We start from the raw sequence: 20392 nt of genomic DNA on the forward strand, positions 1-20392 counted from the left end.
ACTGAAAGACATACTGAGCTGAAACAAGAAGTCAGTTCGGGGGGGGGGGGGGGGGGTGACATGGGGATTGGGTGAGGTAGGAAGAGATTGAACGGCATGGGGTGGCGAGGGGGGGGGTGTTGGGTGGGAAATAGTGGGGGGAGGGTTGGGGGGGCGATGCGGGGGTGCACAAGTATAGGTACAGAGGTGTTCCGTTAAAAAGCAGTGGGTGAGGGGGTGGGGAGTGGGGGGAGGGGGAGGGGGAGGGGGAGCAGAGATTAATAAACAGGAGGCCGGGGCAGAAGGAGTCTATATTTACCCTTTATCTTAAACGGCGCCTGTTTGGCAGACGGGATGAATATTGACTGTGAAACGGGGGATCGGGGGCCGGCGGGCGAGCGCTCCCGCGCGGGCCCCTTATCTCGGCCGCGCAGGAGGGGCCGGGGCCCCGCTATCGCCGCGCCGCAGGAGCATACCGCCACTCCAGCGCCGCGCTCAGAAAAGCCGCCGCGGCGTCCCCCTTTGTGTCGCCACGGAGACGCCCGCTCGCTTCCCGCGCCTTGATATTCCTATTAGAGCCGCTCCTATTTACCTGCTGCCTCTCATCTCTCTCTTTTCCCTCTCTCTCTCTCTATCTCTGTTTCTTTCTCTCTGTCTCTCTCTCTCTCTCCTTTTCCCTCTTTTTCTCTCTCTATCTCTGTCTCTGTTTCTTTCTCTCTGTCTCTACCTATGTTTCTCTCTTTCTCTCTCTCTGACCTCAGTTCATTGTGTCCAAAACACGACGCCGTTGTTTCATCAAAATGTGTCTTTTCAACGGGGCCCAGAAAAGAGCCAAAATGGCTCTCTCCTTTAACTTTATCTGCTCGTGAAATCGCCTCAGATCTGCAGCTCTCCTTTTAAACTCTGATTTTTCCCTTTGTTGAGATCTACCTGCCCGATGTCATTGTTCAGGTCTGATGCCTCTGGATCCCGTGCATTTGTGACCATTGACTAATCTCCAAAGAGGATAAGGAGCCATTGTGGTCTCTCACTGTTTCTGGATGACAGCATTGATACAGTAGAATTCATAAGCACAGAATGACAGAACCCTTTGACACAGAAGGGCAGGTGTGATTCAGAGGCCTTTTCCAGCAAACGAAGGCCGCGGCATATTGTCCCACAATTGTGCGCCGGCAACAGCAAATGCATAGTTATACAGGGACTAAGAGGAAATGTTTCAGATATTAAGACATGAAGGAGAAACTGCACACACACACACGCACGCGAGCACGCACACACACACACACACACACGCACACACACACATGCACACATGCGCACACACACATGCACACTCACACACATGCGCACACACACACATGCACACACACACATGCACACGCACGCACACACCTCTACTTGCTGCCCAATCTCTGGCAGTTTTTTTTTTTATCGTCCTCCTTCACACTGGGTCCACCTCTGGGCAGGCGGCAGAGGGGAGAGGGGAGAGGGGAGAAACAAAAACACTTCTGAGCATGCCTGCCCAGAGAGCCTGGCGAGGAGCTGATAACCACACAGGGACAAGTGGGCAATCCACAGGCTGCAGCAGGGCACTGTTTCACTGCCTGAGAGTCAGCGAGTCTCTTATGGGTACAGTGAGTCTTCCAATATTACACTGAGTCTCCCAAGGTTACAGTGAGTCTCCCAAGGTTACACTGAGTCTCCCAGGGTTACACTGAGTCTCCCAGGGTTACAGTGAGTCTCCCAGGGTTACACTGAGTCTCCCAGGGTTACAGTGAACCTCATGATGTCACCGTGAGTCTCCTAGGGTGACGGTGAGTCTCTCATGGTTACAGTGAGTCTCCCACGGTTACACTGAGTCTCCCAGGGTTACAGAGCCCACAGCGGTCTCCTGGTTTCTGGCAGCCCCCAGCCTTGATTGACAGGCCCTGAGAAGCGGCAGGTTCTCCTGTGACCCATGTCACTAGCAGAGACCAAATTCTCACACAAGTGAACCATCAGTCTCTCTCTCTCTCTCACACACACACACACACCCCAGTCGCAGCTCTCCACAGCGCCCGCTGGCGCTTTTCCACACTAGCGGTCACATCCCCCGCTACCCCCCCGCCCCCCCGCCCCCCCGCGGGGGCCCAGATGTGGAGCCGCTGACGCTCTCTCACTGAGGACAGAAGGTGAGAACCTTCACAGGAAGAGCAGCATCGCATTTGCTGAGAATGCAACAACCGTGTGAGCTCAGCAGATGCAGCATCCCTGCTGCTACAACCCCCCCACCCCCCAAAACACCCCCCCCCCACCCCACTCCGCCCCTGTCCAAAAGGCCCACGTTCTGTGTGCCCTTCCCCAGAGGCGATAGAGAAGTGAAACGCCTCCATTTCCCCTCTGAATCTGAATAAAATTAGACCAGGGCAAAGAAGATGGCTCCTCCCCCTTTTGCCCTAAAATGAGGTGAGCTTCCCACTTCCAACTGTAAAGCTTTTTACCCTGTGAAAAATCACTGTTTAAACTGAACTTATGCGTATCGTCTGTTCATTACCTCTTTATTTATTATTTATTTCATTTAATCTGTTTCAGGTCTGTCTCAGTCAAAGGCAGCTCCTCGTCCACAGTAAAGATCAAGATCTCTTGTCCTGACATGCACTATGCACTCGTTAAACTTAAATATGAATATCTCTCCCTCCATTTCTCTCTCTCCGCTTCCCTCGGCTTAGCTCTTCTCTTCTCGCCCCCACCTCTCCTCTCCCTGTCTCCTCCCTCCCCTCCCCTCAGCTCACCCGCCCCCTTCCCCCCCTCCCTTCTTCCCTGTCTCTCGTTCCTCCCATTTCCTGTTGCTGCTCATCGTTCCCCACTCCCCTCTCCTCCCCTCTCCTTAGATCAGAGATCCACGGGGCAATTTTCCGGTACATTTCGACTCAATAGACCGTGGGCACAGAGGTGGGTCACTGCTCCACTAAGGGCCTCCTTAAATTCACTCAGCCCATGACACCACCCCTGGGGCGTGGACACTGTGTCCCGCAGCGAGTAGATGCACACACAGTGGAGGAGTAGCACTTAATAGGCCCATTACCATATTTTTCCTTTATTTTTTAAACTGTACTTTTAATAGAGAAAAAACAGGCAAAAAACCCCCATATACATAAATAAATAAACAAATAAATAAATAAATAAAACTCCTTGCTGGGACAAAACGAATCTAATGTGTGATCGCGAATGTTTTTTTTAAGGAAGCCCCAGGTTTTTAAATTGTGGCGCCAAGTAACAGGCGGGTTAATTACCCATCAGCCCCCGCTGCTCGGGCCTATGGGGGTGAGGCTGCCCCCTGTCCGTGGTGCTGAAGACCTTCCCGGTTTGGGGGGGCTACACGCATCAAGCACTGATAGCAGCCACACATGAGAAGCAGCCCCCCCTCTACCAAATCTCGCTACCCCTCCCAGAGTCACACTCACGCTCACAGCCATCTCTCCAGTGTAAGGAGATCTGCTTCATTACGTTCTGATGAAAATTAACTGGCTGACAGACCTGTAGGTGACAAGATCACACCGCTTCACAAATACCTTTTTTGCTACAACCTGACATCAGTATTGGGTATCAGGTGCCCTGTTATCGATTCCCTTGATGGTATCAAAAATAGCAACTGACTTCTGGTGTTACGAACATCGTGAAATGGGTAGCTGGAGAACGCGGTTTTTCCATTTGCTATGCTATCGGTATGCAACTGAGCCTTGCCACAGTTGCATACTAATTAATGAAGCATTTGCTTTATAGATGCTTTGCTCATTTCATTGTTATGAGGAATACTGGAAACTAAGGGAAACGTATACCTGTGTAGTTCTATCCCCCAACACCAAGAGATCAGTGCAAGACTTTCTGAAGCCATTTGCTAAGCAAACAACACATTGTGGTACCTTAATCCTCTCAATTAATCATTCAGTTAGCACTTCCTATCTGAGAAGGGCCAAAGTGGGTGCAAGCCTTTATTTCTTCCCAACACCATAACACATGATTCAGCTACTGAACTAATTATGGTCTTTAATCAAGAGCTTGATTAGTTGATTCAGGTATTTTAGTGCTGGGCTAGAACAAAAACGTGCACGCACCCCAGCCCTTTTTGGATACAATTGTATAGAAACTCTGACCCGTGTATCAACAAGCTTTTCAGTTGGTCCTTAATCATATAATTTGTCAAGTTCTTACACATGCTTATGACCAGTGACTGGAATTAGATTAGCCTAAAGTCGCAAAGACAGAAATTTACAGCTTAAATGTTTTCAAGGTCACACGTTCAGGAAAAGGTCACGGCCCTCACCATGGCGGGTGTGTAAACACACACTTAAAGACACTGTGGCGTGTGCCCTGACTGACCCGGAGAGGTTAAAGGTTAACACAATTTCACCTCAGCAAAGCGTTCTGATGCCCCGTGTTTCATGTACACGCAGGCCTTGAAAAAGCAGTCTGCATCGATGGTCACTCCCACGAATCAACTAGAAATTAAATGCAGTGGAACCAAATATGATAAATATGCAATCATTAATAAGATTTTTTTTTTCCTCATTTTTATTTTTTCAGTTCCGTTTTAAAAGAAAGAGGAAAAAAAAAACACCGACCATTAAAGAGTTAAGACTCGGGCTGTAAAAGATAATTTATTCAGCACTTTCAATAAAATAAAAACAGGTGTCTCTCTCTCTCTCTCTCTGTTTGGTTTTTCTACAATGACCTTTTTCGACTGTCCCATGCACATGAATAATTCATGGCCCTGGTGCACAATCTGGCATGAAAGCTATCGAGCTAATTGGCTGCAGTTAAATTCTAGGGGTGTGTTTCCCTCTGTAAGGGTGGGGTGCTGTGTCCTTGTTTTTTTTATTGTTTTTTTTTTTTTTTTAAAAAGCACGTTTTAATTTACCTTAAGGGATGGTTAAGGATGGTTAAATGTTTTTTTATTTATTTTTATTTATTTATTTTAAGCGTGTTATCTGGACTGATTCATGAGTTTTCCTCGGAGGGATCAGGGATGGCAAAGGTGGCCGACGAGGTGGAGCTCACACTGCTAGCGTGGGAGTTTCGTTAGCCAAAGAGAACCTTTTTTAGCTGACTGGGGCGGGAGAACCTCGTCTCTATGCATCCGCTGTGATTCTGCTCTGTTCTTTTTGCCCAGTACCGCTACGTGAGTAATCTGGGGGTTCCACTCAACGGCAGCTGTTGCCCACTAAGCAATACCCATGATCCCTTGCCTTGTGGCCAGGTTAGGAAGACCCAAGACAGAGTCTGTGGGGGAGGGGGGGGGGGGGGGGGGGCTGGACACAAAAGAGTTCCAAGCAAAATGACAGTTTGACAATATTCATAAGAGTTTCAGCAACAACGTGAGACTGTTAGAAGACACCAGGAGGATGAGATGATGCTGACGCTAGAACATCAGAGGAGCAAAATTTATTGAGTCAGGTTTTTCAGCCTATCATTGCTATGTAACATATTATATATGCTGTGTGTGTGTGTGTGTGTGTGTGTGTGCATACATGTATGCTTCTGTGCATATGTGAGTGCATGGCTCCAAGATTCCATCTGAATACATTGGTAAGTGTTTTCCAAACTCAAAAAATTTGTTGAATTTTGATACAAAATAGCCAGTTTCCACTATCAGTTCAGTACATCAGTTCTCTATTCAGGTTTATTCCAAACACAGTGTGACTAAAACGTGCCTTATGTAATGTCGTATGATATTGAAACAGTTTTGCAGAGATATATTTGATTTGCGCCAATGACGACTCGATGAGTAGCCATTGGCACACTTGTATTTACGACATTCTGTCCACACATCTGTCCTTGATTCTGCGGAGAGCTGTCATACATATCTGTGCGGGGGTTCGTGTGGGGGTTTGTGGGGGAGGTGTGTGGTGGGGGGGGGGGGGGGGGGCGTGCTCAGTGGGGTACCCTCATCTCCACCTGTCTCCTTTTCCAGGGGAATGGAGCACGTGCAGCAGCAGACCAGGGATGCAAGGGAAGAGACGATGGGGGATGGAGACACACACCTGAGACAGCGTGTTCCTCTACCCTGCTACACGCACACACACACGCATACACACACACACACATGCACACGCTCATACACACTTACACACATGCATATACACACGCAGACACACGCACATGCACACACGCACATACATGTTCATATATACACACATATACACACAAAAACATACACGCATGCACACACACACGCAGAAACTCACACAGACACACACAGACATAGAAAAACAATGCATCTTGTTGCTGGTTTGGCTTAACCAGTGTAAGCATGGAAAAAGAGACAATTAAAACCATCGCTAAACATGTAAGCAAATAAAATATTTGCTGGTTGGCAGCGTGCCGACTGGCCTGGAGTGCTGTACGCCCAGCATGGGGCACCCTGACAGCACTGAGCTCAGCGCAGAACAGAGAGAGACAACACGGCACGCAGCAGAGAAACACGCTTTCTGGCACAGCCATGCAGAATGCACACGCTGCCTCTGTAAACACACGCGAATACATGCGCACGTGTGTGTGTGTCTGCGTGTGTGTGTGGAACAGAGAGAAAGAGAGGAAGGTAAGGAGAGAGAGAGAGAGAGAGAGAGAGAAGACAGTAAAGACCCGGTGCGTGTGCACACGTGTTTGTTTGTGTATGTAAGAGAGAAAGAGAGGGAAGTGAGGGAAGTGAGGAGAGAGAGAGAGAGAGAGAGAGAGAGAGAGAGCACTTAATTCAGCAGGTGCGCTTTGACAGTGTTTGAATGCGCGCCAAGCTTGTTGTGAAAGCCCCAGCGTGCATCTGTGCCAGGCTGCGTTGTGACAGATGGGGACAGTTTAACTTATAGAGTTCGGTTAAGATCTGGACGTTTAGAGAGGCTCGCTGTGCCAAGCAGGTGTGCACCGAATGCCGGGGGGGGGGGGGGGGGGGGGGGAATCCCCGTTGCCGCAAGCGAGGGTGCATTTGAGGAAAGTCCCGAGTTTCCCTCGATAGATGTCACCAAGTCGACGCCGCTGGAATCTTTTCCCCGAGGAGTTTCCATGTACACGCCGTCTCTTTTTTTTATGCTGCTCGAAAAAAGTATGCCGCGTTAGAAACGCATCGACCGAGCGGCCAGTTTCCCAGCCTGCCGCTAACCTCCGGCTGCTTTCAAAAGGGACGGGCGGCGGACGAGTTCCAGAGAGCCAGAACTGGCTGCGACGTGAATTCCTACGCGGAGTGCGAGCGACGAATGCGACAGCCTCGTCACGTGACCTGGAATTAACTGAACAAAGGCACGATGGCTACCGTTTCCGAAAAGTCGTGGGGTTGGGGGGGGGGGGGGGGTTGGGGGTGAAGAGGGGGCAGGTGCAAGGTCCAGCGTCGCAGGGATCCGTCTATCTGAGAGCAGGGCAGGCGCATCGACGGGCACCTTGCAGGATTAGCGTTAGCCTTCTCTGAAGCCTGCTGCTGGCTGCTGCTGCCCAGAGCCGCATGCCTGTCCTGTTCCCTCAGTAGCTTGTTGCTGCCGCACGTGTCGCCTCAGTCTCTCGCTAATTCGATCCTGTTAACTCTCCTGCCTCAGTTTGGATGATTTGTGTTTCGGGACCTGCGGGACACGCTGACCTGCCCCGTGCGCTTGGACCTGTTTGCCCCAGCAGAACAGTTTTTTGTTTTTTTTTTCCCCTGGGGCTCATTTTGAAAGGCTTATCGTCTGTGCCAGAAATGATATTCGAATTATTTTCAAATTCCAATTAGGTTTGTTTGATGAACCGAAACTGTTAAGTGCAATAAACTTCTGATCTCTTCTCAACGCTGTCGTTTTAAACAAAGACGACAGGTCCCGTTTCAGAAAAGCCATTTCCATGCTAGCACCCGTTTCAGAAAAGTCCTTTTAAAGTGATTCAGACCAAAAAAAAAAAGAAAAAGATTAACAGGCTGAACTAAACCTTAAGAGGAAAAAAAAAAAATAGGGATGGGTATTTCTCCTTGTCTTTTAATTATGAATTCCTGCTTTCTTTCTCCGTTTCCTCGATCCCGAGTTAACGAGATTAATTAACCCTTAGCCTCGTCTCCCGTTGTGTTCGTTTGGCGAGAGGGGCCTGTTTGGGGCTGATAGAGGGCCTCTATGTGACACGGGGGGCCCAGCCTTCCGTCTCCGTTGGGCTGCCGGGACGCGTCAGGCGTCAGACGCGGTGAGTGGGTTAGTCGCTCGCTCGCTCGCCCTCAGCACCGCCCACCCGCTCGCTCGCTCCGATACCGCACGCTCCCGTCGACCATCCCCCAAACCTTTATCTCAGCGGGGGGGGGGGGGGAAACTGCCTCGTGCCCCCCAGTGTCGTGCTGATAGGGGCGCCCCGGCAGAACTGGGGCAACGTGATTACGAGTGAATCATTATCTGTCTCCCCAGCACCCTCCTCCTCCTCCCCCTCCCCCCCTCCCCCAATCGCCCTCCACTCCCCCAAACTCATTTGACACCTGTCAACATCAGAGGAGAACAGAGAAGGAGAACCCTCCACCTCGGGGTGCTCATCGCTAATCCAGCAGAACCATCGTGACCCGAACGTCGGCCCGAGCCCTGGGTCTCACAGAACGTGCAGTTACACAGTGAGCTCACGTGCTGAGCGTGTGGTACGGGCAGCGTTTCCCCGCGAAGGATCCGGTGATCTTTCTGAGGAGACATCCCTGCCTGTAGAGAGGCATAAGGAGCCTGTGTTCAGCACTGCGTCCTGTAAAATCACTGAAATGCACGCTAAACTCGCAACAGATTTATTCACACGAGTGAAGTTTTTACTTTTTTATTTAATTGAATGTACATTTTGGTGGGTCATGAACCTCATGGTTTCACCCGGTTTCTGTTTTCTTCGTGCAGTTTGAATTATTTAAACTGTTACATCGCGCGTGGAGCCAGGCCTCATTTTCAACTGATGTGTTTGATTTATATTCAGGAAAAACCACCAAAGAAGATGTCTAGCCAGGCCTGGATAGTGGAGAAATCTGGAAAACGATGAAACATCTGCAGAAAAGCCGGTTTGCCGTGACCTTCGACCTTTATTCACACAACGGGCACCCTCTTGCCCTGCTACTCTGTAAAGTGCCTTTGTGACAGTTCTGTGTAAAAAGCGCTATGCAAATAAAATTCAATTGAACTGAACTGAAAACACCCTGTCACTCTCACCCCTTCCCCAACCCGATACTCACTTACACAGAGCAGTTTCTATATCACGAATAATGATGTGAGATCTACAGTTCATCATCTGGGGGGAATGAAGACTTCCACAATTTGGCATGTTGAAGTAAAAAAAAAAATCAAAAGGTTTTTTTTTGTTTGGGGCGACCCAGCTTTTAAATCCACCCTGGTACTGCATGTGTTTCTCTCTGACTCTGGAGCACCGAGCAGAAAGCTTCGTAGACACAGACCGTTTGAACAGCTGGATACTCTAACTGAAGGAATTCTGGGTAAACGCGCCGCTCAGGGGGCACAAGGGCAGCGCACCACTCGGGAATCAAACCTGCAAGCCCTGTCCCCCCTCGCCATTATCCCGCCCTGCCACCCCTGAGCAGTGTGCAGCGGTTCCCATATCAGTCTTTCAGTCGCCAAGGAAACAGGGCTTGGCAGAGCAGTTCAGCATTTCTTCATAGTCTGTGTGAGTGTTTCTCAGAGGAAAGGTTCCAGAGGTTCTAGAGTAGGGTTCTAGAGTAGGGTTCTAGAGTAGGGTTCTGGAGTAGGGTTCCAGAGTTGGGGTTCCAGAGTGGCACACCCAGTAGAGACCTGCATTTCTAGGGACAGTGAAACCGCAGCCTGGCCATGATGTCACCCCGGAGAGGGAAAAGCTTCACTCTGTAGGGCTAACCTGGTCACCTCCTTGCAATCTGTGTGTGTGTGTGTGTGTGTGTGTGTCAGAGAGCCCAGCTGTGCAGTTCTGCGAGGCAGCGACGGCTTAGCCGCTGGACTGCAGCGTTGAGTGTTACAAAGCAGCCGGTGGAGAAGCTGGTTGGTCGGTTCAGCTTCACGCATCTCAGGGGAACCGGGCCGGTCCTGGCTGACAGAGCAAGGTGACAGACAGTCCCCAACCTCCCGAATTGGCGAGGAGGGGGGGGGGGCAGGGGGGCGCAGAAGAACAGCTCAGGCCCACTGTTGAAAACGGGTACCCCCAAATAAGGAAGAAGAATGCAGGGAAAGAATCCGCACAAACTCGTTTAATATAAAGCACATTTCTTGAAGGGCATCTGCTGTGTTTATATTGGCAAAACTGGAGCAAAAAGGGGAAATAAGTACTTGGCGACGGACAGCAGAACTATAACTCACCGCCGTGAGTCCTCAGCGACGGCCCCCGCAAGTTAAGTCATTTCCTCGTCCCCGTCGGGCCCTGTCACCGCTGGAGGCGTCTGATTTATCGCCCGCCCAAAATCAAAATCACTGACGGATCATGCATTTTCCCAGGTACTCTAAAGCCTCATTGTAAAAGTTTTGTAACCTCTTCCGATGCATCGTTTTTTTTTTACAGGCAGTGGGGAAACACAGCTCCGAAGGGGGGGTTACGCATTTATAAGACCGAGGGGGGGGGGGGTGGGGTAGGGGTAGGGGGAGGTGGGGGGGACTTTGTAGAAAATTACTGAGATGCAGTAAACATCTCCTTTATCAGGGGAGGCTGTCCCTTAATGTTAAAGTCCTGCCATCTGTGTGAGGCAGTTTCGTTTTGATGGAGAGACAACAAGTCTGCGTGTGCCTTCATTGGGGGGTGGGGGGGGTTTGTCAAGGGCATGTGAACACACGCAGGACTCCACTTCTTCAAAACAGGTTCCCCTTCGCTCATTTCGGCCAGACCCCTGTGTTTTTGTTTCTCGTTTCTTTTTTTTTTTTTGGGGGGGGGGGTTGTGGTATGTGGTAATGGTGGGGATGGTGGCGTCTGTTTTACATTTATCCACGTCTCACAGCATCCTCGGTTATTTCACATTGAGTCCTGCGCTGCCTTCAGTTTATGTCTGAATCTGGAGCTCGTTACCCATGGTGCACTGCAGCTCCAGTGTCCTGAGATCAGAGGACTCAAGGGTATATCCGTTGCTAAAGCAGAGGTTCACACGGGCAGGCGGACATTGGGGGTGTGCGCAGGGGGGTGGGGGGGGGGGGACACAGGGGGCCATAACGAGGCTCCTCCCCTTTCTGCCAGCCAATGACGTGGCGGGACGGGATGGCGGCGGCAGAGGCGGAGCGCCGCAAAGATGGCTCCGGAGGAAGCGCTCGGACGGGAATCGCCCCGCGTGTCCGGAGGGAAGAGGAAGACGGCGTTGCCCGCGGTAACAGCTGGTTCCTGAGAGAGGAAGCCTGGAGGGAGGTCGAGCGGTAGTGGCTACGCGCTATCACCACAACACAGCACTATTCAGCTTCCCCTTGGGCCCGGGTGCACCCTGCCCACTCTCTTCACTGAGGGACAAGCCCACACACACACACACACACACACACACACTCTCACACACACGCGCACACACACATACACACAGACAAACAACGCAGACACCCACTCACACGTTTGATCGCACCCGAGGAGAAAGGGCCATAGCCGGAGCAAGGTGCAGAAACAGATTCAGAAACGCGCGGGTTCTCGTGCTTTAATGTGGACGCACAGGCAAGCTGGCCAGGTCTGTTTTCTTTTCTTTTTTTTACCAACTTTAACATCTGCCCGATGGGGTTTGTTTGATGGAATGAGTTAATGAGACAGTGAGTGTGTGTGTGAAAGAGAGAGTGAAAGAGAAAGATAGCAAGAGAGAGAGAGAGAGTACTGGAGGGTAAGGGGGAGGGGGATCTCCTAATTAAGAGCTTCCCCTGTCATTAGTGGAGCCGTCACGGACCTCGGATCTTAAGAGCGCTGGACAAAGACGAGGCGAGACGGAGGGGAGACACACGGAAGGTTAATTAGAAGCGGCCCGTGGAAAAAATAAGATAAGGGGAGAAAGAGAAAAGGGCAGAAGCAGAGAGCCTTTCTTTCCCTTTCATCGTTTCCCGCCGCGGAGGACGGAACGGAGAGCAGAGCCGCCGGCTGTGGTTACCGGGGGGGGGGGAGAGGGAGAGAAGGTTCCGGCAGGGCCGCGGCGGACACCGCGATCCAGCGGAGAGAGCGGGGCGGGTTTAGCGAACCGAACGGCGTTCTGCCGGCGAGGGGGAGCCTCGGAGCGGCTCGGCCGGCGCCTTCCCAACCTTCGCCGTCTCCCGGCTGGGGCCTCGTCCGTCCCGGCTGTACGTGTGACCTGGACATCGGGGGCCGCTTTAACCCCCCCCCACCACCCCACCACCCCACCACCCCACCACCACCACCACCACCCTCAGAATGCAGAAAATAACTGCCGAGGTTCACCTCAAAAAGGAAAGGAGGTCGGATTTTGGGAGCGCCCCCCCCGTGGCCGATCAGGACTCCCCGAGGATCCCGACGGTGACCCTGACCAATCACAGGAGGTTACTGGACAGGCGCCCGGCGCACAGGGTGCTTTCCTCCAGCTCACCCTGCTTCTTCAGGGTGACCGGGACAAACCCAGGGGGTAAGTCTTCCCCTTTTTTTTTGGTTCAACCCCCCCCCCCTCATAAAAAACACTGCCTCTTTCACTGCCTGCCTTTCCCTCCGTTGTTGTTTTTCGGGTCTCGAAAAAGATCAACCGGCAGTGATCCCCCGTTGTTGTGACGGTGAAAACATTCGCGGGGGCCCAAAGGAAGCACTTTTACTCACACACTCCTTTCCCACAGTCCCAGACTGTGAGCAGGGCTCACGCCGCACTGTTTTGGGGAAAAAAAACCCAAAAGTTGCCGAAGTACGCGCTCGCAGTGAAGGAAAGCGGAATGAAAGACGAGCCAAACATTTCTTCTGCGCCATCTGATGCTGGTTATAGCTTGTGTGCGGAATGAGGTTCGGGTCATAGCAACACGCTAGGCTGCCCTCAGCGTTTCCTTCCGCAGTGACAGTTGGAGAGGGTAGACTTCCCTCTCAGAAAGTGTTTCTCAATCCTGTTTTTATTTATCTTTACCTGTTTTATTTACTTATTTTACTAACTGAGTTCTTGCCAAACTGTTTGATTTTTTTATCGGTTTGTTTTATATTTTACCCCAAATCTGTGTTCCAGATTTGTCTGAGGGGCAAGTTGAGGTGAAAGGCATACTTTTATGTTTAATCTTTTACTGTTTTTTCTGCTTTCAAAGGTTGCGATCGACCTTTAAAAAACACATTTCTTTGAAATACATTCATGATATTTTCCAAAGCATTAAAAAAAATATTTACAGTACATTGTAGAACAGTGTTTCTCAACCCTGGTCCTGGGAACTCACTGCCCTGCATGTTGTAGAGGTCTCCCTGCTCCAGCACACCTGATTCAAATGGATGGGTCGTCATCAAACTCTGCAGGAGCCTGATAACGACCCATTCATTTGAATCAGGTGTGTTGGAGCAGGGAGACATCTACAACATGCAGGGCAGTGGGTCCCCAGGACCAGAGTTGAGAAACACTGCTGTAGAAGGTTCCATTACTGTAAGAGAGATTTGTGTTGGAAGCTCCCTTCCTGTAATAAACTGAGCGGGGGCTGGGGGCTGAGAGCCGGGGGCTCTGACCCAAACGGTCCTGAGCCAGAGCTGGGATGGGACGGTGACGCTTATCACAAGGCCCTGGCATCAGGGCCCCTGAGAGGGGGGATGTGGAGAGGTAGCAGAGGTCCTGTTAAATAGCCAAACCTGACAGCAGCCTGGGCTGAACCTCACTGTGCATGGGGGTGAGTCCTACACCTGACCCAGGGCACGCTGGACTTCTTCACGGGCTTTCAAAACCACGCGATCACTCCTGTTCTCCACTGTCAGGAGGCAGGAGTCATTTTCATAGAGCACATGCCGATGCCCTGAGCTTTGGACCGTTCTCCGTTTTTCTGGATCCTGTTTAAAAATGTGTGAGCAATGCAAAACCAGGGAGGGACTTTTGCGAGGCGTGTTTTTCTTTCTTTTTCCAGTCTTTTCTCTTTTGACTTCTCGAGCTGGGGAAGAGAGCTTTTGTTTTTTTTTTTTGTGCATGCGGTGATTAATGCCAATCACAGGAACACTCTTGACAAAGCTTCACAAATCACTCAGACTTGTGAAACTAAACAGTTACCAAAAAAAAAAAAAAAAAACAATAATCCAAGTCGGAATTTTTTACGGGTTTCCTGATTTAAACATTAGAGCCCAACCTGCTGGAGCTTTCTTCCCCATCAGATAAACGAGCTGCGTGAATGCTTCAGTGATAAGCCCTCTATAAATAGCCTCAGTCCTAAACATCATATGTATTTCACAGATATAAAAAAAGGAGACAGAATAACAGGTGAAGGCGTTCTCCAGCAGAGGCATCTCGAGGGACTTTGGGCTCCATAAAAGGACCTCACAACGGGACCCACAACCCCCAAAAATCCGATATTCTAACGCATTTTGAGGGCTCCTTTCAGTCAGGACCCTTGGAATCATCATATGATGAATCTCTCACCCCTCTCACTCTCTCAGGGCCCTGACTCTCTCACCCCCCCCCCCCCCCCGCCCCCCCCCCTCCCCCCCTCCCCTCCCCAATACAGCACCCCTTTTCTCCAGCTACCACATTTGGTCTGTGGCAGCCCGTTACAGCTAGCAGACTCACTGCTGCTAGTTTTGCCAAGAGTTTACCGGTCTGTGAGATTGTTGAAAAGGGGGGGGGGGACATGGGGGGGGGGGGGCGTGGGGTTGGGGTTTTCCTTGTCATTGGCCATTTGTTATCTCTTTTGAAAAGCTCCCCTTCCCCAAGCATACTTCCTGTAGGGGGGAGATGTGGGGGGTGGGTGGCGGGGGGGGGCGGTTTGGGCACAGCTGTGGGGGGTGATAACCGGTGGCTCAGGGAGATTGGTGACCCCCCCCCCCCTTATCTGCACACACACTGCGCCGCAATAAGGAACTGTCACCCAGCAGGCCCTCAGGGTAGCGCAGGTGTGGTGGCAGGGCTAGTGGTGGAATTGCGGGCTAGGGGGGCCTTAGGGGGCCGGGGGCCGGGGGCCGGGGGGGGGGGGGGCAGTTGGAGGCCGGGGTATGGGGGGTGAAGATAGAATGGGGCACGGCTATGCACAGACGGACAAAAATCTAAAATATCCTTTCAGCCGTGATGTCAGGAAAGCTAAGCTCATTGTGCGCTGTAAGTTTGATCATCGCTAATTTCTTTGGCAGCCTTGAACCGTTTTTATGCTTTGATTACATCTATTACATCTTAGCACTTTCAGATCATGAATGAAAACATTATTATTATTATTATTATTACAGAAGATACACATACACTTTAACACAACCTGTCACGGTAAAGGTTGGCCAAGGAACCAATCACGGAAAGGTTGGAAGTGGGCCCACGGCCCCGAAATCAAACCTTTAAATCCGTCTCCTCGCCCTTTCCACGCGATGGCTGCTGGGACGCCCCTGGTGGGCACCTGAGCAGGGCCGGGGTGCTCGGGCCCCGGCGTGGCGAGGGCCCCGGCGTGGCGAGGCCCCGGCGTGGCGAGGGCCCCAGCGTGGCGAGGCCCCAGTGTGGCGAGGCCCCGGCGTGGCGAGGGCCCCAGCGTGGCGAGGGCCCCAGCGTGGCGAGGGCCCAGCGTGGCGAGGCCGCTGCCCTGGCTGAGGGCCGCTGAGGGGGAGAGTGAGACTCTCCAGCTGGTAATCTCACGCCGAGAGTCTCCCCCCTGCTTCTGGGACCGCTCCGTTAGGCGACCAGCTGCTCGTCCGCCTGGGAGCGGGCGGGCACTGAGACCAGGCTTACGCCACTCCACCAGCTATTACAGTAAAGGGTAGGGGTGTGTGTGTGTGTGTGTGTGAGTGTGTGTGTGTGTCCTTGCACATGCATGCGTCTGTGTGTTTGTGTGTGTATGTGTGTGTGTGTGTGTGTGCGTGTGTGTGCACATTCATGGGTATGTGTGTGTGCGCATTCGCACGTGTGTATGTGTATGTGTGTGCGCATGCATTTGTATGTGTGTGTGTGTGTGTGTGTGTGTGTGTATGTGTGTCCTTGCACATGCATGCGTCTGTGTGTTTGTGTGTGTGTGTGTGTGTGTGTGTGTGCGTGTGTGTGCCAGAAAGAGCGAGAGAGAGAGAGTAGAGCCCTTCCTTATTTCTTTGCGGTTTCTCTGAGTAACAGATGCTCACAGTGCAATGCGGAGCCTCATCCCCCTGCTCTGCGCTATCTACAGCTGCAGTCCTGCCAACTCCCTGGGAAGATTCACAGCTTACAGAATACATGCACACACAGGTACCTGCAGTGTATGCTCCCACACACACACACACACACACACACACACACACACACACACACTCACACACACACACACGCACGCAGGCACGCACACGCGCACGCGCACGCACACGCACACGCACACGCACACGCACACGCACACGCACACACACAATGTAAACAGACAACTATTCAAACATACACATTCACACTGAGTCAAATGCACACATTCGCACTGCATGCATATGTAAACTCACACTTACACGCGTACACATTGTGAGAAATACGCACACAGCGTATATACGGAGATTCACATACACTGACATTTACGCACACAAATGCAGACATACTTTCACACGCATCACACCCATACTAGTGAACTTCCTCTTTCATCTCCTGATATACTTATGATCTTCACACGCATCGCATTCTCGTGAAGCATCCCCTTTCTTCTACCAGCCCTGATCGCCATACTGACCTCATGGGAACACAGCAAAATTACCAGAGTTAAATCTAACTCTGAGAGAAGGCAAAAGGCAGCACTGTTAGAGTTAAAAGCACTCTGCCAAAGTTTATTTAACACTGAGGATTTTGCTGCTGTGTACACTTGAGCTATTTGAACTCACTGTAAATATCAGATGTCGCGGAATAAAGTATTTCAGTTCTGTAACAAAAGTTCCCAAAGCTAGTGATGGTAGAATATGGCATCCTGAAAATGGGCTGAGTTATGACGTCAGTGACTCGCTTGAATTAAACGAATTGTGGACTGTGCTGCGAAGTAAAAAAATTAATAAATAAAAGCATGAGAAAAGCTTAAACTTTGAGGTAATTATGCAGTTAATATGTTCCCCTGATTTTTTCAAATCAACATTATCACTGAATTAGACTGCCATCTCTCTCTCCACTGCTATGACAGCTTTCCAATCATTCTGCTTCGAGACACCACTTTGTTTCTACCGAGCCCAGCATCCGATTTCTAGAATCTCATTTCTAAGGAAATATATACTTGCTTTCACCGCTCACCATAAATAGCTGCAGTGTGTGTTGCAGCCTTTAATTGAGGCTCAGTAATAGCCGACGCTGAGCGTGGAGCCAAGCACATCGGTACAATGGGGACTCAGCTCCTTCAGCCGGCAGGAACCTTATCTCTTTTGAACACACAGACTCGCAACTGGCGCAATAGGAAAGGATTTCCAATGTGCGAGTTGAGGAAATGCCACAGGCCCTCGCGAGAAGGACAGCCTCTTTTGCCCGTGGTGCGATTTCGCATAGACGTAATTCAACGGACGTTCTGAGCAACGGTAACGAATCTGGTCTGCGCGACTTTGATAGTTCTGAAACGGAAAAAAAGAAAAGAAAAAAACAGATTGAGTAAAAGCGACATCATTTGTTTGCTTTTTTTTTTTCTTTTCAGAAAGCTTCACTGTCTGCTTATCTTTGGCAAGACAATTGGCGGCAGCTTGAGGTCCAGTCTGTGGGGTCAGCTGGCGTGAAAAGGGACCGTAGGCAACGGGCAAACACGTGCCTTTCCTACCGCGGAGCTGTGTTTACGCTAGCCTGTTTATCTGTTTATCGCTCACAGAGCATATTGTGCGCTTGAACAGAAAATCCGACAACAAAGGCGCATATTATGGGGAAGAACGAGATGCCGTCATTTTATAAACTGACAAGACGTCCACCGCTAACCCCCCCGAGGCTTTATGGGGAAAGAACAGTGAGTTGTCAATCACTTGCTCGTCAATGTGACAGGAATCCCATTCCGGCCGGCCCACACGCTGTCACTCAAGAGCTTGCCCTCCCCACCTCCGCTCTGTGCCGGTGTCTTGGGAGTATTAGGTCCAGTGTATGGGTTCCCATTTCAATCCTTAATAATAATAATAATAATAATAATAATAATAATAATAATAATAATAATAACAATAATAGTCTAGTGTCTATATAACAGTGGATGGGCGTGCACAATAAAATGTCCAGTGTTGATTTGGTCCCATCCAATTCCGGAGTGGGACCAAATGTTATTTGTTAAGAGTTGAAATAACACCGGACATTTTACTATGTAGGCTACGGGCCTAGTGTATCTACATGCCTATCTGCACGTGTGCATCACTGCCGAAGTAAATCTGTTATTGGTCGTTCACATACTGCGGTAAACATTCCCGTGAGCCTAATGTGACAGTTTGCACGAGGCGAATCGCAAATTGTCCGTTAGCAGTTCAGCACGTTGTCTTGGAACTGACATCGTGCGCGTTACCATCATGCTAAATGTGGTGCCAAGACAGCAGTGCAGTGCATTTATTCAAGCCGCTGGCCTGGCGTGCTCAGAGCAGCCTTTGTCTTGGATCGCCTGCACGATTGTCCAATTCCATTATTTATCGCACATCAGCGCACCAGGTGTGAGAACTAAAAGCTTTTTTTCTTTTAGTTCAACCAATCACTCTAACGAACGTGAGCGTTTACCTACCTTCACCTTCAAAGCAATGGCGGCAAATTGATGGGGGTGGGAAATCCACTCGCGCTGGATGCTGGTTCAGTATGAAAGGGGGTTCAGGAGGTGAAAAAAAAAAACATTGGGAGGAAAGTAGCTGTATGTGTCCGCAGTGAAGGGGAAACAGGGACTGTACGTCTGTGGGCGCGGAGAATGTTTGCTCACCCCTGTCCCCCGCCGCCGTCTCTATGCGTATCTGCAAACGAGAGGCAGGTGTACCAATCCCAGGAGCAAAAGGAACGAAGAGCTCACCTGCTCCCGTGCAGAAATTACCCAGGACCCACCTCACTTGCACTCACACAGGTCATAACGGGGCCACAAAGAAAATTGTCTGGCCTTAAATGAGCTCAAATAGAGTAGTTTTAATAGAGTAGCCTACGTGTGGTCCCTACTGGAGTCATATGAACAAATTAAAGTAAGATTAATACCAGTTATGTTGTCGTGCACGTGCTGTATTAGTGTGAAAATAAAGGGAGCGTCATCATCGTGACATCATTTCTAAATATTTCACCCATTTTATATTTAACTGCGCGTATATTCATTTTCTCTCTGGACCTTTCTTGGGTTTTACTATTTCCGTACCTGGAAGATGCGCGTGTCATACGGTAATCAAGACTTAATTCGGGAATGGTCAGTTAAACCAGCCGTTAATGGATAAAACTTAAAAAAATACTGTCCCTCATAAAAGGGGTCTTGAAATACGAGAAAAAATACGGGTATCAATTAATTCACCCATTAATTCCCTGCCAAAATAGATAAGGAATAAATTAAAACTTCTCATTTGACTTGAGGCAAATGGAAAAAGCTTTGATTTAAATTAGATTTTCCCAGCATTCAGACATGCACCTTGTTCAAACACCGACAGATTCTCTTTAAATGTAATCTTATCATTAAATTATGATGATTGAATATGATTGCCTTTATCTGATTACATTATGAAATCTAAATTAATTTGTATAATTGTACAAAACAGATCATAACTTCTGAAGAGCACAGGAAGGCGAAACATTGTTGATAAAAAAAAGTTTTTGAATTGGTTTTTAATAAATTTATTGAACGTGTGGTCATCTGTTCAATTTGTGGGAGAAGTTATAGTGAACAACTACTGGTCTGAAATATTACATTAGCCGAGAGAAGCTGAAGTGGGAGAGCTGCAAAATGTTGAACCGAAGGCGTAAAATGTATTTGAGATAAAACATTGTACTTTCAAAAGTTATTACTGGTAGGCTACCATAGATTTAAACTGACTGACAAAGACTGACAAAAAAATCTTGAATCCGAAGACCTCAAACCGCGTACATTTTACTTATGAGCACACTGATGAGCAACGGGTCACTGTCTCTGCATGTTGATGCGAGGAAACAGCGCCGCCCACGGGCGGATATCGGCAAGATACAAAAAATAAAAATAAAATAAATACACGAAATGAGTGTAGGGGCACCGTTGCGTACTTATTATATTAAACTTGACAATCAAACCGCTGGGTTATCTGAACGAGTATTCGGCCACTATAAAGAGGAAATCCGTCTTAAGTGATAGGAAGATATCTGCAGCAGGCATAATGTAAAAGAGAGAAAAATATTAAGACCATTTCTAATTACACCTGAATTATGTTTTATTGTATCGTTGGCGTGCCAAGATCCAAAGCTGTCGGTAGTTTGGGCCTTCCTTTATCTTCTAATGACAGCGAAAACAAATTATTATTATTATTTATT

At 49.7% G+C, this 20392-nt stretch overlaps 1 protein-coding gene and 1 long non-coding RNA gene across 7 annotated transcripts in view; both read left to right on the plus strand.

Annotated features, from left to right (window-relative positions):
• The first annotated feature begins 6925 nt into the window (after positions 1 to 6925).
• On the plus strand, positions 6926 to 9107 carry LOC118227546. Its single transcript, XR_004765296.1, has 2 exons — positions 6926 to 7016; positions 8902 to 9107. It is a non-coding gene; the product is annotated as an uncharacterized LOC118227546 (long non-coding RNA).
• Positions 9108 to 12246: 3139 nt separating this feature from the next.
• Positions 12247 to 20392, plus strand: part of cbfa2t3 (CBFA2/RUNX1 partner transcriptional co-repressor 3) — a 57387-nt gene continuing 49241 nt past the window's right edge. For 5 of the 6 annotated variants that reach the window (XM_035418098.1, XM_035418092.1, XM_035418093.1 and 2 more), the window contains exon 1: positions 12247 to 12487. In XM_035418098.1, the coding sequence (XP_035273989.1) occupies positions 12280 to 12487 (208 nt within the window). In that variant the 5' untranslated portion in view covers positions 12247 to 12279. Of the gene's footprint in view, positions 12488 to 16016; positions 16211 to 20392 lie in introns of those variants that run through there. The other variant, XM_035418094.1, reaches the window with a different exon arrangement.

The sequence above is a fragment of the Anguilla anguilla genome, chromosome 5, assembly GCF_013347855.1.
Source record: "Anguilla anguilla isolate fAngAng1 chromosome 5, fAngAng1.pri, whole genome shotgun sequence".
NCBI lineage: Eukaryota > Metazoa > Chordata > Actinopteri > Anguilliformes > Anguillidae > Anguilla > Anguilla anguilla.